An 11,025-nucleotide genomic window follows, 5' to 3' on the forward strand; every position below is an offset into this window, starting at 1 on the left:
AGTTCACAGTCAAGGAAGAGAAGGAAAACAGAGGGAAAGCAAAAATATGTTAAAAACAGGAGAAATGTATTGACTAGAGCAGGGGTGTCAAACTTGGGCTGGATGCATTACATGTAGGCCATGCCCACCCCAGGTCCACAAAAGCAAAAAACATCACGATATGTCACGTAATGTGATCAAGTTTGACACCCATGGACTAAAACTTCAGGGAAATAGTGAAACTAGTGGATGTTGTGATTTTTGGGGGGTAGGAATGTGGAGAGTATGTTTTCCCTAAAAATGCTTTTCTCTTTACTTCCAATTCCAGGTTGCCAAAGTCTTGCTAGATGGGACATTCTACTTTACCATCCTTCAGAATCCTGTTCTTCATTTACTTATTACAATGGGCCCCCGTTCATTAAAGCCAGAAGTTTAAAGAATTTATCAATCAGACATCCCTGTTTTATAATGCCACAGACAATGACAGCCATTATGTCAAGAATCTAATGGCATTTGATTTTGGTTATAATCACAATGGAAACTTTTCAATAGAGAATATTCAATTAATATTCAGTTAGAACCACTGAAACAGAATTTGATTTAGTTCTCCTCTCAGAATATTTTGCTGAGTCCATGATGATATTGAAGGAAATCTTGTGCTGGGTCTTGGATGATGTCATCTCATTCCCCCTTAACTCGCGTCATCACGGTGTCGTCACGTGACGTATCAGGACTTTTTTCCCCTTCACTAAACCGAGCGTGGGCGTGGGCAGCGTGTGATGCATCTGGCCCGTGGGCCGGGAGTTTGACAGCCCTGCTCTTAACCAAAGAGATAATATTATCAAATCTCAGCTTTCAAAAGATTCTGTAGATAAATGAAAGAGCCGGAATAAGCTAGACTGGGAACTCTATATGCGTTTCAACAAGACTTTTTGGGGAAAAATATATTTACATATTGGCAAGGAATGTATCAAGCAGGAAGTGAAGGTATTGCAGAGAAGCAGAAACAGCTGGCAATGAATTGCCTTCAAAAAGGTGATAGTGTATCTCCAAAGAAGATTAGAGACCAGGCATTAGTCCCACTGCAATATACCAGTGCAAACATTTTTCGTTGGAACTTGAACTGGATAAGGCAATAAGAAGATGTGCCTGTGCATGGTGACTCCTGCACTTTAATCATTTCCTGTATAAGAAGTAGTTCCTCAATAAAGTTTTGAAGTTTAGCAAGCCTGCTTATTTCTTCAGACCATAGAAGTGTAGGACAGGTTAAACATGGTAGGACTGATTCCCAATTCATGACACCATCAAAACTGTAGACCTGATCTGAACGAGGAGAAATGACCAGTTAGAAAACATACCCAGTCATAGCATTAATTTTTCTTTTTCTATTATCATGAATCTTTAGTTCCAGATGAGAAAAGATCTCACTTTTCAGGTCTACCCAACCTGCTTCTCTAAGTTGCCAGCACAATTCCTGAATCCCTAAGGATTTCCTTCTTCATTATAATTACACTTTTAAGTATTGATAGGAGGAGGGGAAAGACAAGCAAAGTTTGGATTGTCACACCAAGCAACAACTGAGATCCCCACATATAACTTACAAATTTATAAAATAAAAGTAAGTATTTTTCTACATACCTAAAAGTCTCTAATGCAATATTCTGAGCATTGTCACCTAATTTTCTGTGGCTCAGTACTTTACAGAATTTCTCATTATTTGTAGCTGATAACGCCAATATATATTTATCTCTTTACAATCAACAAGAATCCTATAGTTGGAATAGTGAGATTGCAGAAACCAACAGATCTATTTTTAAAAAATGATGCTTTGAAGGAAATACCAGTTAAGAGCTGTCAGCTCTAGGTATCTTTTATCACTGTATTGTTTAACATTTGACCAAGGATTTTTCATACATCACCAAAAAAGGATCTTGGAGAATATAGCACAATTGCATTGTATCTGAAATTTGTATAACAAGAAATCAGAAATGATAGCCACATTATTGTGAGAATCAGATAGGGATAACTGCATTAAAGAAACCTAGATTGCTGCTTGTATTAATTAAATTTCAAGAAGAGCCTGAAAAGAAGGCCCATATAACATTTCATCTCATGTAACATTTTACTTTTTCATAGGAAATTACAAGTACAATTTCACATCAAATATTTATTAATATATTTGTTCAGATTTCACTATTTATTTCAAGCCATACCTATGCCATACCATAAAGATATTTATCTGTTCCAAAGGATGCCATAGTTTGAAGAATATCCCCACTATTTTCCTCAGAAGATGCCCTGAACATATAGCTTTAAAGTCCTATTCCATAATGAATGCATGCCTTTGTAACAATTGATGAAAGGCTGTTATTTCATGCATCTAACAGTACACTCTTCATCAGCTTTCTGCTGGTTAATATGTTGGACTAGAACTCCCACAATTAAAAATCATAGTACACATTTCATGCTGGCTAGAAATTATGGGAATTGAAATTTGACACATCTAGAAGGTTCCAGTTTTGGGAACATCATAATATCATGCGAACTGCCCTTTCAAAGCCTCGTTTACCATTTACACAGAAAAGTAGCTTTTGCCTCCCATCCAGCAGTGTTAACCCTTTGTGCTCCATTCAGTTAATCAGTCCAGAACTGCTGTTCTTCTTCTCTGTTTTTGTCTGTCTCTCTTCAACAACAGAGTTCGACATTACTTTCCCTTTAAATACTCTGTATTTTTTCTTCTGACTATAAAGCAGGTTTGTCTGGAAGAAGCGTGGAATATTTCCTTGATATACAAGGAGGGCTAACAGCATTCCTGCAGGGAAAAAACAGCAACAGGAAATTTTTATCTATTTGTTTTGCTGTGATTTATGTCAGAAAAGTGTCTTTTTCTCTTTTAAGGCAAGAATGAGTAGGAATCAAGATGGCACCGGTTACAGAACAGTGACATGGTGAATGATGAACCGGAAGATAACCTAACCTAGTTTGCTGCTCATTACAATGGAAGATGCTATCCTAGTATCATTGTTGAAATAAGAGTCAGGTACCAGCTCAGTTTGTTTCTAGACACAGAGTGGAAAGGAGAGTATTTTTTTCACAGACAATAATGTGCTTAAGCCAGCCTTGGAAAAAATATGAAACTATTCAGCAGGTTCTAATCAGGGAATGCATCTTTTTCTCTTTGTGCAAACTTATACAATTGCCAGCACAGATTCTGCTGAAACCTCAAAGGATTTATTGAAAAGAAAAAGCTAGTTTAAAAAAAAAGTCTGCATGGTTGCTTCAAGTATTTTTCTCACACTGGAACAAAAGAAGAGCAAGCCCACAAAAACTCAAATAAGAAAAATGGATTTTTGTTCTGCCATTTCCACTTTAAAAAAAATCTGTATGTTTTCCTTTGGTTCTATGTTTGAAAGTCTTCCTTTAACAGCATTTTAACAATTAAGAAGCAATAATATTCAAAAGGATTACGTGAGCAGAATAATAATACTAATGCTTAATTAGCATGTTTCTGCTAATTCAATGGAAAAAAATGTGATGGTGACCAGGAAATGGAGAAATGGAGAGATGGGAAGAGTAGATCAACCTGTGAGTAAATGTGTGTGTTCCCAATTCTGGCAAGGATCCCTACAGTAAGTTTTCTTTTAATGTTGATAGTTGTGGCTGTTCCATAACTATGCATTTCTATTGGAGCTTAACTTTCACCTTTCACAAGATATGCTGCTATAGAAGGACAGAATTAAGCTTCTGTATGGTTACAATTTAACTTAAAGTTATATATTTAAGTTGTTTAATGCAGTATTTTCAATCAATTCAGGACTGGCTTCCAACTATTGCCAGTACCGCAATAATTTTAATTTGTCTTAATGATATCTTATTTTGATTCCAGAATTATCTCCATATTTTTTGTTATTAAAACATATGCCAATTTATTTCCATAAGGGAAAATGGAACTACTTCCTGTTTCCTAGTTAATTAAAATTATTCTTTTTTCCCCCCCTTAACCTATATAAGCTTTCCTAGGTTGGTGAATAATTTGTTTTCATGAACCAACATGGATTAAGCAAATCTCAGACAATTGTTAAGCACATCTCTCACCACTCACCCTGTCGGCCATCCCATCCCTGGGACACTCACAAAATATTTAGGAAATCAGCCAATTATCATTGCATCTCTCTCTGCCATTGACCCTGCCATCCTATTGTGATGCTGTAGCAAGTAAGCCTTGATTGGGGCAGCAAGAGGAAGAGGGGGAACGCAGGAAGGCAGGAACCAATTGCTGACTGCTGGCCAAGGCATATATGGAGCTAAAAACAGCAGAGGTGGCACATTGGAAAATGTAGATACAGATTGAGCCACCCTGGCGATCTGGAAAGCCTGTCTCAGCTTTCAGGAAGTCCAGTGCAGGACATAAGGCTGGAAGGAGAAGGGCGAGGTCAGGGGTCTTGTAGTTTGTTCTGCTCTACTTTGACTTCAAACTGCTTTGATGCACGGAAGCAAGAATACAAAGGAAAGGTGCAGCTCTACCACTATGAGAAGGGGATAAAATGCAATGTGGCCCCAGGTATTCATGCTAGTGGAAGGAAGGAAGATCACCTGGCTGGGCAGTATAGCAGGCGGGGCACAATTTCACCACCAGCTTCTCCATTGACTTTGCTTGTTGGAAGCTGGCAATAAAGGTAGCAAATTGTGATCACCTGAGTGCAGAATGCTGCAACAGCCGGAACTTTGTGGTTCCGTTGTAAGTCCCACTCATTCAGAGCTATTGTAAGTTTGAATATTCACCGAACAAGTGAAATTAAGTGAAGATTACCTGTATTTGGCTTGAATGTTACCGTTCCTTCAAATGACCCTTAATATTCAATTACAAGAACTGTTGCAACTCTTAAAGTCTTTGGGAAGAGTCTCACCTGAGATAGGTGCCAGCCAATAAACTTGCATATACTCCAGTAAACTGTTTCCTGGGCAGGAAAAGGTCATAGCAGAGGCCAAGGCGGGGTTAAAAAAAGCACCTGTGACAGGTGCAGCTGCAGCAGAGGAAAAGCAAACAGTTTAATCCATCTATTCTTAGTTTGGCATATGCAGGAACATGTGCCCCAATTAATCAGATTCAACATGTTCAAGTTGGAACAAAAGTTAAAAGACAGGAGGAATCCACCCTAACTACTGAATATTTCCTTCTTTCGGGTGTTTTTTTAAAGGAACAGCATCTGGTAGCAGTATGTCAATCTAGAGAAGGGGTATTAAACTTGCGATTACACATTGCCACATGACATATTGCAACTTTTCCCCCCTTAGCTAAACCAGGGGTAGGCATGGCCAGTGCATCTAGCCCACAGGCTGCAAGTCTGACACCCCTGATCTAGAGCATCATTTCTCAACCTCAACAACTTTAAAATTTATGGAATCAACTCCCAGAATTCCCCAGTAAACATTCCAGCAATTGAAGTCCATACATCTTAAAATTGCTGAGATTGAGAAGCACTGATCTATGTGTGTGTGATTTTAACACATCTGCTCTTATTTGGGATTCCCATTTTACCACCACCTGGCAAGAATTCAACAATACAATGGATACTCACATACATCCCCCTCAAAGAGCAACATCCCAATACTCAGTTGTTTAGCACAAATGCCATCTTATTTCGCATATCTACCAGGAAAGTAATTAGAAGCAAATACTTATGATTGCATACTTTCAAATTGGATTTTAAAAATGAATAAAATATGTTCAGGTAGCTGGAGAACAACCTTTTAATCTATATTTAGAAAAGCAACCAACCTTAAAAACAAATATCATTTAAATGTTATGTGAAATAAAATATTCATCTAAAAAATATCTCACCTGTCTTGTTTTCTTAATTCTGTGATGTCCTATATATTAAACAATTAAGACTCACTTCCACATTGCTCAGAGTCATACAAATACCATACTGCACATCACGCAAAAATTTACAGCAACAATTATTTCCCAGATGCAATACAAAAATTATAGGAGTCATGAGCCCACTTGGTGTCAGGTGCAAGAATCCGGGAATAGGAGTACTACATGTTTATTACATGCTACCTATACACAAGAATCTGATCTACTAATAGTCAGACCAAATTGGCAGTAGATAAGGTCATAGGAATTCACTCTGTGTGTGTCTCTGACTGTGTGGAGTAGACTTGGGTCTCTGGTAGGAGTGCAGCAGCTCCAAACTGATGGTGTGTTTGATCCCACCTTTGGGCTCAACCTGCTCATTTCTTAACACTTGGCTTAAGATATAGGTTTAAGAGCCTTGTGCATGTTCTCCTATATGTTTCCAACATTTAATTGATGCTGGAATTGGGCCACATTTCTACAGACATTTGCATGCAGCTCTGCATGTCGGCTTCTTAATCATCTTTGAGAGCTCCCTGACCACGTTCACTTTGCAATACAATTTTTCAACTTCATGATCATCAGGCAAGGGATATAAAATTTTGCAACATATTTGCTCATATTAAGACTTTGATTGACTTCAAGAGAAGTTTGAAATGAAACGAGGCATTTTGTGAAAATATACGTCTACAGAAAAATCTGTTTACTCTGTCTAGGTAGACCCTTTTTAGCTGCTGATTATTATACCAATATTTTATAACTGATTGTTAGATTCAATGATTTGTCATCTTAGTCACTGTAAGATCCAGTCAACAATACTCCTCCCCCATTTGTTTGGCCACACTAAACTGTTGGCAGATTAATAAATTAAAAAGCAATCAGCATGCCAGTGAGCTAAAAGTTTAAAGAATTTATTAAGCAAAGAATACCAAAATAAATAACTTTAACTTCAAAGTAGAATATTAATGAAAAGTAGCCATACCCAAGGAAAAAAAACACAACACAGTAACATTCAAGAGGAGTGCAAATAGAAACAAAATCTCCCACTTTTAATTTAAGAGTTACAGACATTTCCCAGATTATTCCAGCTAGCATATAGCGCCTTTGCTAGGTGGTTGTAGAGTGAGGTTCATCTCGAAGGGTGATTTAGCTTTGCCTCCTAGATGATCATTTCTATTCAGAAGTGTATTCCCAAATCCTGCTATATGTCCTTAAAAGATTCCATCATCCATGGATAGAGATTGGAAACACACCTGCCCATGCCACTCTAGGTCCCTACACCAGACACCTAACCTCACAATCAAGAATTTAAGATTATACTATTGTTTAAACGTCTTTTATCTCAGTATATAGAGTACATTGTGTCGGTATACTGTGTCTATGCTATCCCGTACTGCAGATTGTATGTATGAAGGTGTTTGACCCTAGATAAACATATATCCTATCATACTCTAGGGTTCTAGCCTATGAAATCACAGCTTTGCTTTTGAAAATAGATGTTTACTTCCACATTGCTGATTCATCCTATACCTTGCAGTTGCTGATCATTATTATGTATTCAAGTTGCAATAAAGGCAAGATAACTTTAGCACCATGAATATTTAGATTATCCTTGTCAACCTGCCACATTACAGAAGTGCTAGAGCTTCAGTTTCCAGAATTTACTTCAGGAAATGCAGTAACCATCATCACTGGAGGGCATCAGTTTGGGGAAAGTTGGACTGAAAACAACTAAACAAGAGAGTCTAAAATGGCATGACAAGCTATCTCTGGAAATCAAGGATCCAAGAAGAGATTGATAGTTATAATAGAGGGATGAGAGGTCTGAACTGAAAATTTAATCAAAGAAATTTAATACATAATTGAAGAAATGCAGAACATTCAGGCAGATGTGGACAACAGCAGTGTAAATAAAAAAGTAGATGACAAAAAGTTTATACCTGAAAGTAGAATCATCACAGCTGGCAGCTTTTGGTAGCCAGGAGATGATTCAATTTTTACTGCTCCTTGATAACAATGTCAAATACAATGTAAATTGATAAATTGAACAAAAAAGTGATTATTTAATGCTTTGTTCCTATCAGGCTCTTACTGTCTGTTTTTAACTGAACTGGAACACTTCATTCTTCTAGATTCTGTGTTTTGTTTTGCCATAAGGACAGAGGGTCAAAAGCAGCAATACTGCATCAATATGAAACCTTAAGAGGATAATTTGGAAGAATACACAATTTTCACTAAGAAGGTCATTATAGTAAAAAAATAATTATCATTTCTAGTGAATGCTTCAAGATTTGTTTCCATTTTTCATCACTTCTGAAGTAGGAAAGGCAAGTTATAATAATCATGTTGATGTACATAGAATGTAAGCACTGAAACATATTTAATTGAATGCCATAGGTATGTAGAAACACTGCAAGTATTAAACAGTTGTTTTAGTTTCTCAATGTACATGAAGGCAAGATTGGATAGCAATCCTTACCTGTATAGGTCAAGGCAGTGATACTGAGCGCCACAATAGGAACTCTGTACATGGGAGAGCAGGTGTGAAGCTTGAGAATAATTAACTGGAAAAGAAAGGAACCCATGGCTTCTACAAAAATGCCCTGGGAGATAGAGGTATTGAGAGATGAGCTGCAATCCTGGGCCATTAAGTTCTGGATCATATGGAAGTGAGTAAATTCCTTGGACCAGTACTTCTTGGTAAAAGCACAAGCTGCTTCCATCCCTAGAAACTGAGCCAAAATTTTAACAATACTGCCTACAAAAGAACAATCCAAAGCTAGAAATTCCTGAAGTGAAATTACAGGGTTGGCAGCAGTTCCATCAAAAAAGGCACCATGAGCTAAGAAGATTACAAATAAGAGAGTCAGGCTCACATCTGGGCCAAAGCCACCACCCCATGGGCCAATCTCCCTTAGCATCTTCAATTCAAGGTAGCAAGCACATATCTGGAAGGAACTGGCCAATTCACCAGCAAGACAAAAATACACCTTAGATGGAAAAATTCTCTTGAAGAATCGCCTAGCAAATTCACAAAGAGTTACAACTGAGAAGAAAAAAATGATTGAGACATTCAGTCCAGACATTCTGAGAAATACACTGGAGAGGTATTAGTTCTAACTCAAAAAAATAATCTTCAGTGCATGAAAGAGAGGGGAGGAGAAACTGTTAGTCTTCCCTTAAAAGCATATTTAAGCAAACGTGGCATAGTTTGATAGGTACCAGGTTAATAGGATCACAGAAATGTCTGGGAAAATGAACGTATTTAGCACCATGAAGAAACTGGCTCAGATAGAAGAATGCTGCTCCCTTATCACATTGCAACCACTCTAACCAGAATTTCACCTTTGGTCTTCTTTTCCAGTAAACTTCACATAAGCCTTTTTCCATCCCTAGAAACTCCACTAAGCCCTTCCCTCTAAGAAAAAGCATTAATAAGTTGCAGCTTGGAATTGGTTCAGAAACCAGTGAAACCAGCAGGTGACTCCCAGGGCAAAGCAGTTGAGATTCTTGAATTCAAAAGCTTACTCTATCTCAATAACTGTCTAGAGAGAATGGCTTTTCCTACTGTTGTTGTCAATTGCCTTCAAGTCAATGTTGCTTCATGGCAGCCCTGAGTCTAGACAGTTGTCTTGAAAAGTGTTCAATCTTCAGTTATCACATTATCAGAGCGATACCCACGGTTTTTATTGTTCCAATCATAACATTACAAGTTTTTCCTTCTGCATTTTCCTTCAACTTTATCAAGCATGTTTTTATTAGAGTGATCTTTATCTTTCCATACATCCAAAATGTGAAAGTTATAATCTTATCATTTGAACTCTTTAAGGCTAAAAACTTAGTTATCCACACTATGCTTCACCAATTTTTCAAAATCAGCCCTTTTCTTCACTTTTCCTATAAGGCTTTAAAATCATCTCCATTGCTATCAATGGATGCTAGTTTAAAGCTTCATTGCTATGGAAGGGAAATTCCAGATTGATTTTATTTATTGTTAGAGTTCACCATCTCGCCAAGATGACACTAGGTAGCTTACAGATCTTTCTTGTCACTGTGTTGACTTCTCTACTACAATATTTCCTCAACTTGTTTCAGAACTTAAAATATCCTTAACATCATTCTTCATATAAATTACATATTGTGGGTTATAGGGATGGCCACACTCACTTTGAAGTAGTTCACAGAATTTCTGAATAAAACACTATTTTGGAAAAGATAACCCAAGACCAGAGTCTTGTCCTGCTAATATGGTATTTCCAATTTATGGCTTAATGTTTTTGAATTTACTGAAACTACTCAATGTAGTTGCTTAGCTGCAGAGTGCAATCCCATAATCTGATAGACAAAACCACATTTTCATACAGATCAGAGGCAAAGAACTGCCTGTCTAGTTAGTGCTGTCTTTACTAGCTGAACTAAGCACCTTCTCCTTCCATAGAGATCTTCAGGACCAACCACCACCATGACAAAGAGTATCAAGTATAACACAATCTCAGTGTTCTCCTGGCTTCAGCCATTTTATCAGAGAAACCATGACATGTATTTTGTTTTCCATTTCTTTGTGTAACTATTGATGATGACTACGTTCAGACTGAGAAACAAGTTAATACTGGGTCATAAATACAGGTAGGCCTCAACTTACAACCACAATTGAGCCCAAAATTTATCTTGCTAAGTGAGAGTTAGGTGAGTTTTGCCCCATTTTACATTTTTACCACAGTTGTTAAGTGAATCACAGCACTTTAAGTTAGTAATACGATTAAGTGAATCTGGCTTCCCCATTGACTTTGCTTATCAGAAGGTTGCAAAAGGTGATTGTGACCCCGAGAGATTGCAACCCTCATAAATGAATCAATTGCAGTGTCTGAACTTGATCATGTGACCATGGAGATGCTGCTATGAATGTGTAAAAATTGTCATCTCATTTTTTTGTGTCATTGTAACTTTGAACAGTCACTATTGTAAATTGAGGACTACCTGTAATTCTACAGCCTTAAGTCAATGATCAGTTTTAGAGGTACTGTCAATTTCATGTAATACAGATTAAAAATTATATTTGGCACTGGTAATGGTAGCCAGTCAGGATCCCTATCCACTATCATTTTGTTTTATGTCATCTATATTTTTTGTTTTAAATGCCTCCCAGTCTAAAGTTTCTAAGCTTCTTAAAGTGTAGTTATTAGCAT

General features: G+C 37.3%; 1 protein-coding gene and 1 pseudogene across 1 annotated transcript; one reads left to right on the forward strand and one right to left on the reverse strand.

The window, feature by feature from the left end:
- The first annotated feature begins 298 nt into the window (after window positions 1–298).
- On the forward strand, window positions 299–1,141 carry LOC113412899 (galactose-3-O-sulfotransferase 2-like; annotated as a pseudogene).
- Window positions 1,142–1,980: 839 nt separating this feature from the next.
- Window positions 1,981–8,966, reverse strand: LOC113412293 (aquaporin-12-like). Its single transcript, XM_026667820.2, has 3 exons — window positions 8,319–8,966; window positions 4,887–5,003; window positions 1,981–2,791 (listed from the first exon to the last, which is right to left on the reverse strand). Exons 1-3 carry the CDS (start codon window positions 8,923–8,925, stop codon window positions 2,610–2,612), a joined length of 906 nt encoding a protein of 301 aa, XP_026523605.1. The 5' UTR covers window positions 8,926–8,966; the 3' UTR covers window positions 1,981–2,609.
- Between the last annotated feature and the right edge of the window lie 2,059 nt (window positions 8,967–11,025).

This window comes from Notechis scutatus, chromosome 4 (assembly GCF_049901735.1).
Source record: "Notechis scutatus isolate UNSWTSFEM ecotype Mainland chromosome 4, rNotScu1.2, whole genome shotgun sequence".
In the NCBI taxonomy this organism is placed as follows: Eukaryota; Metazoa; Chordata; class Lepidosauria; order Squamata; family Elapidae; genus Notechis; species Notechis scutatus.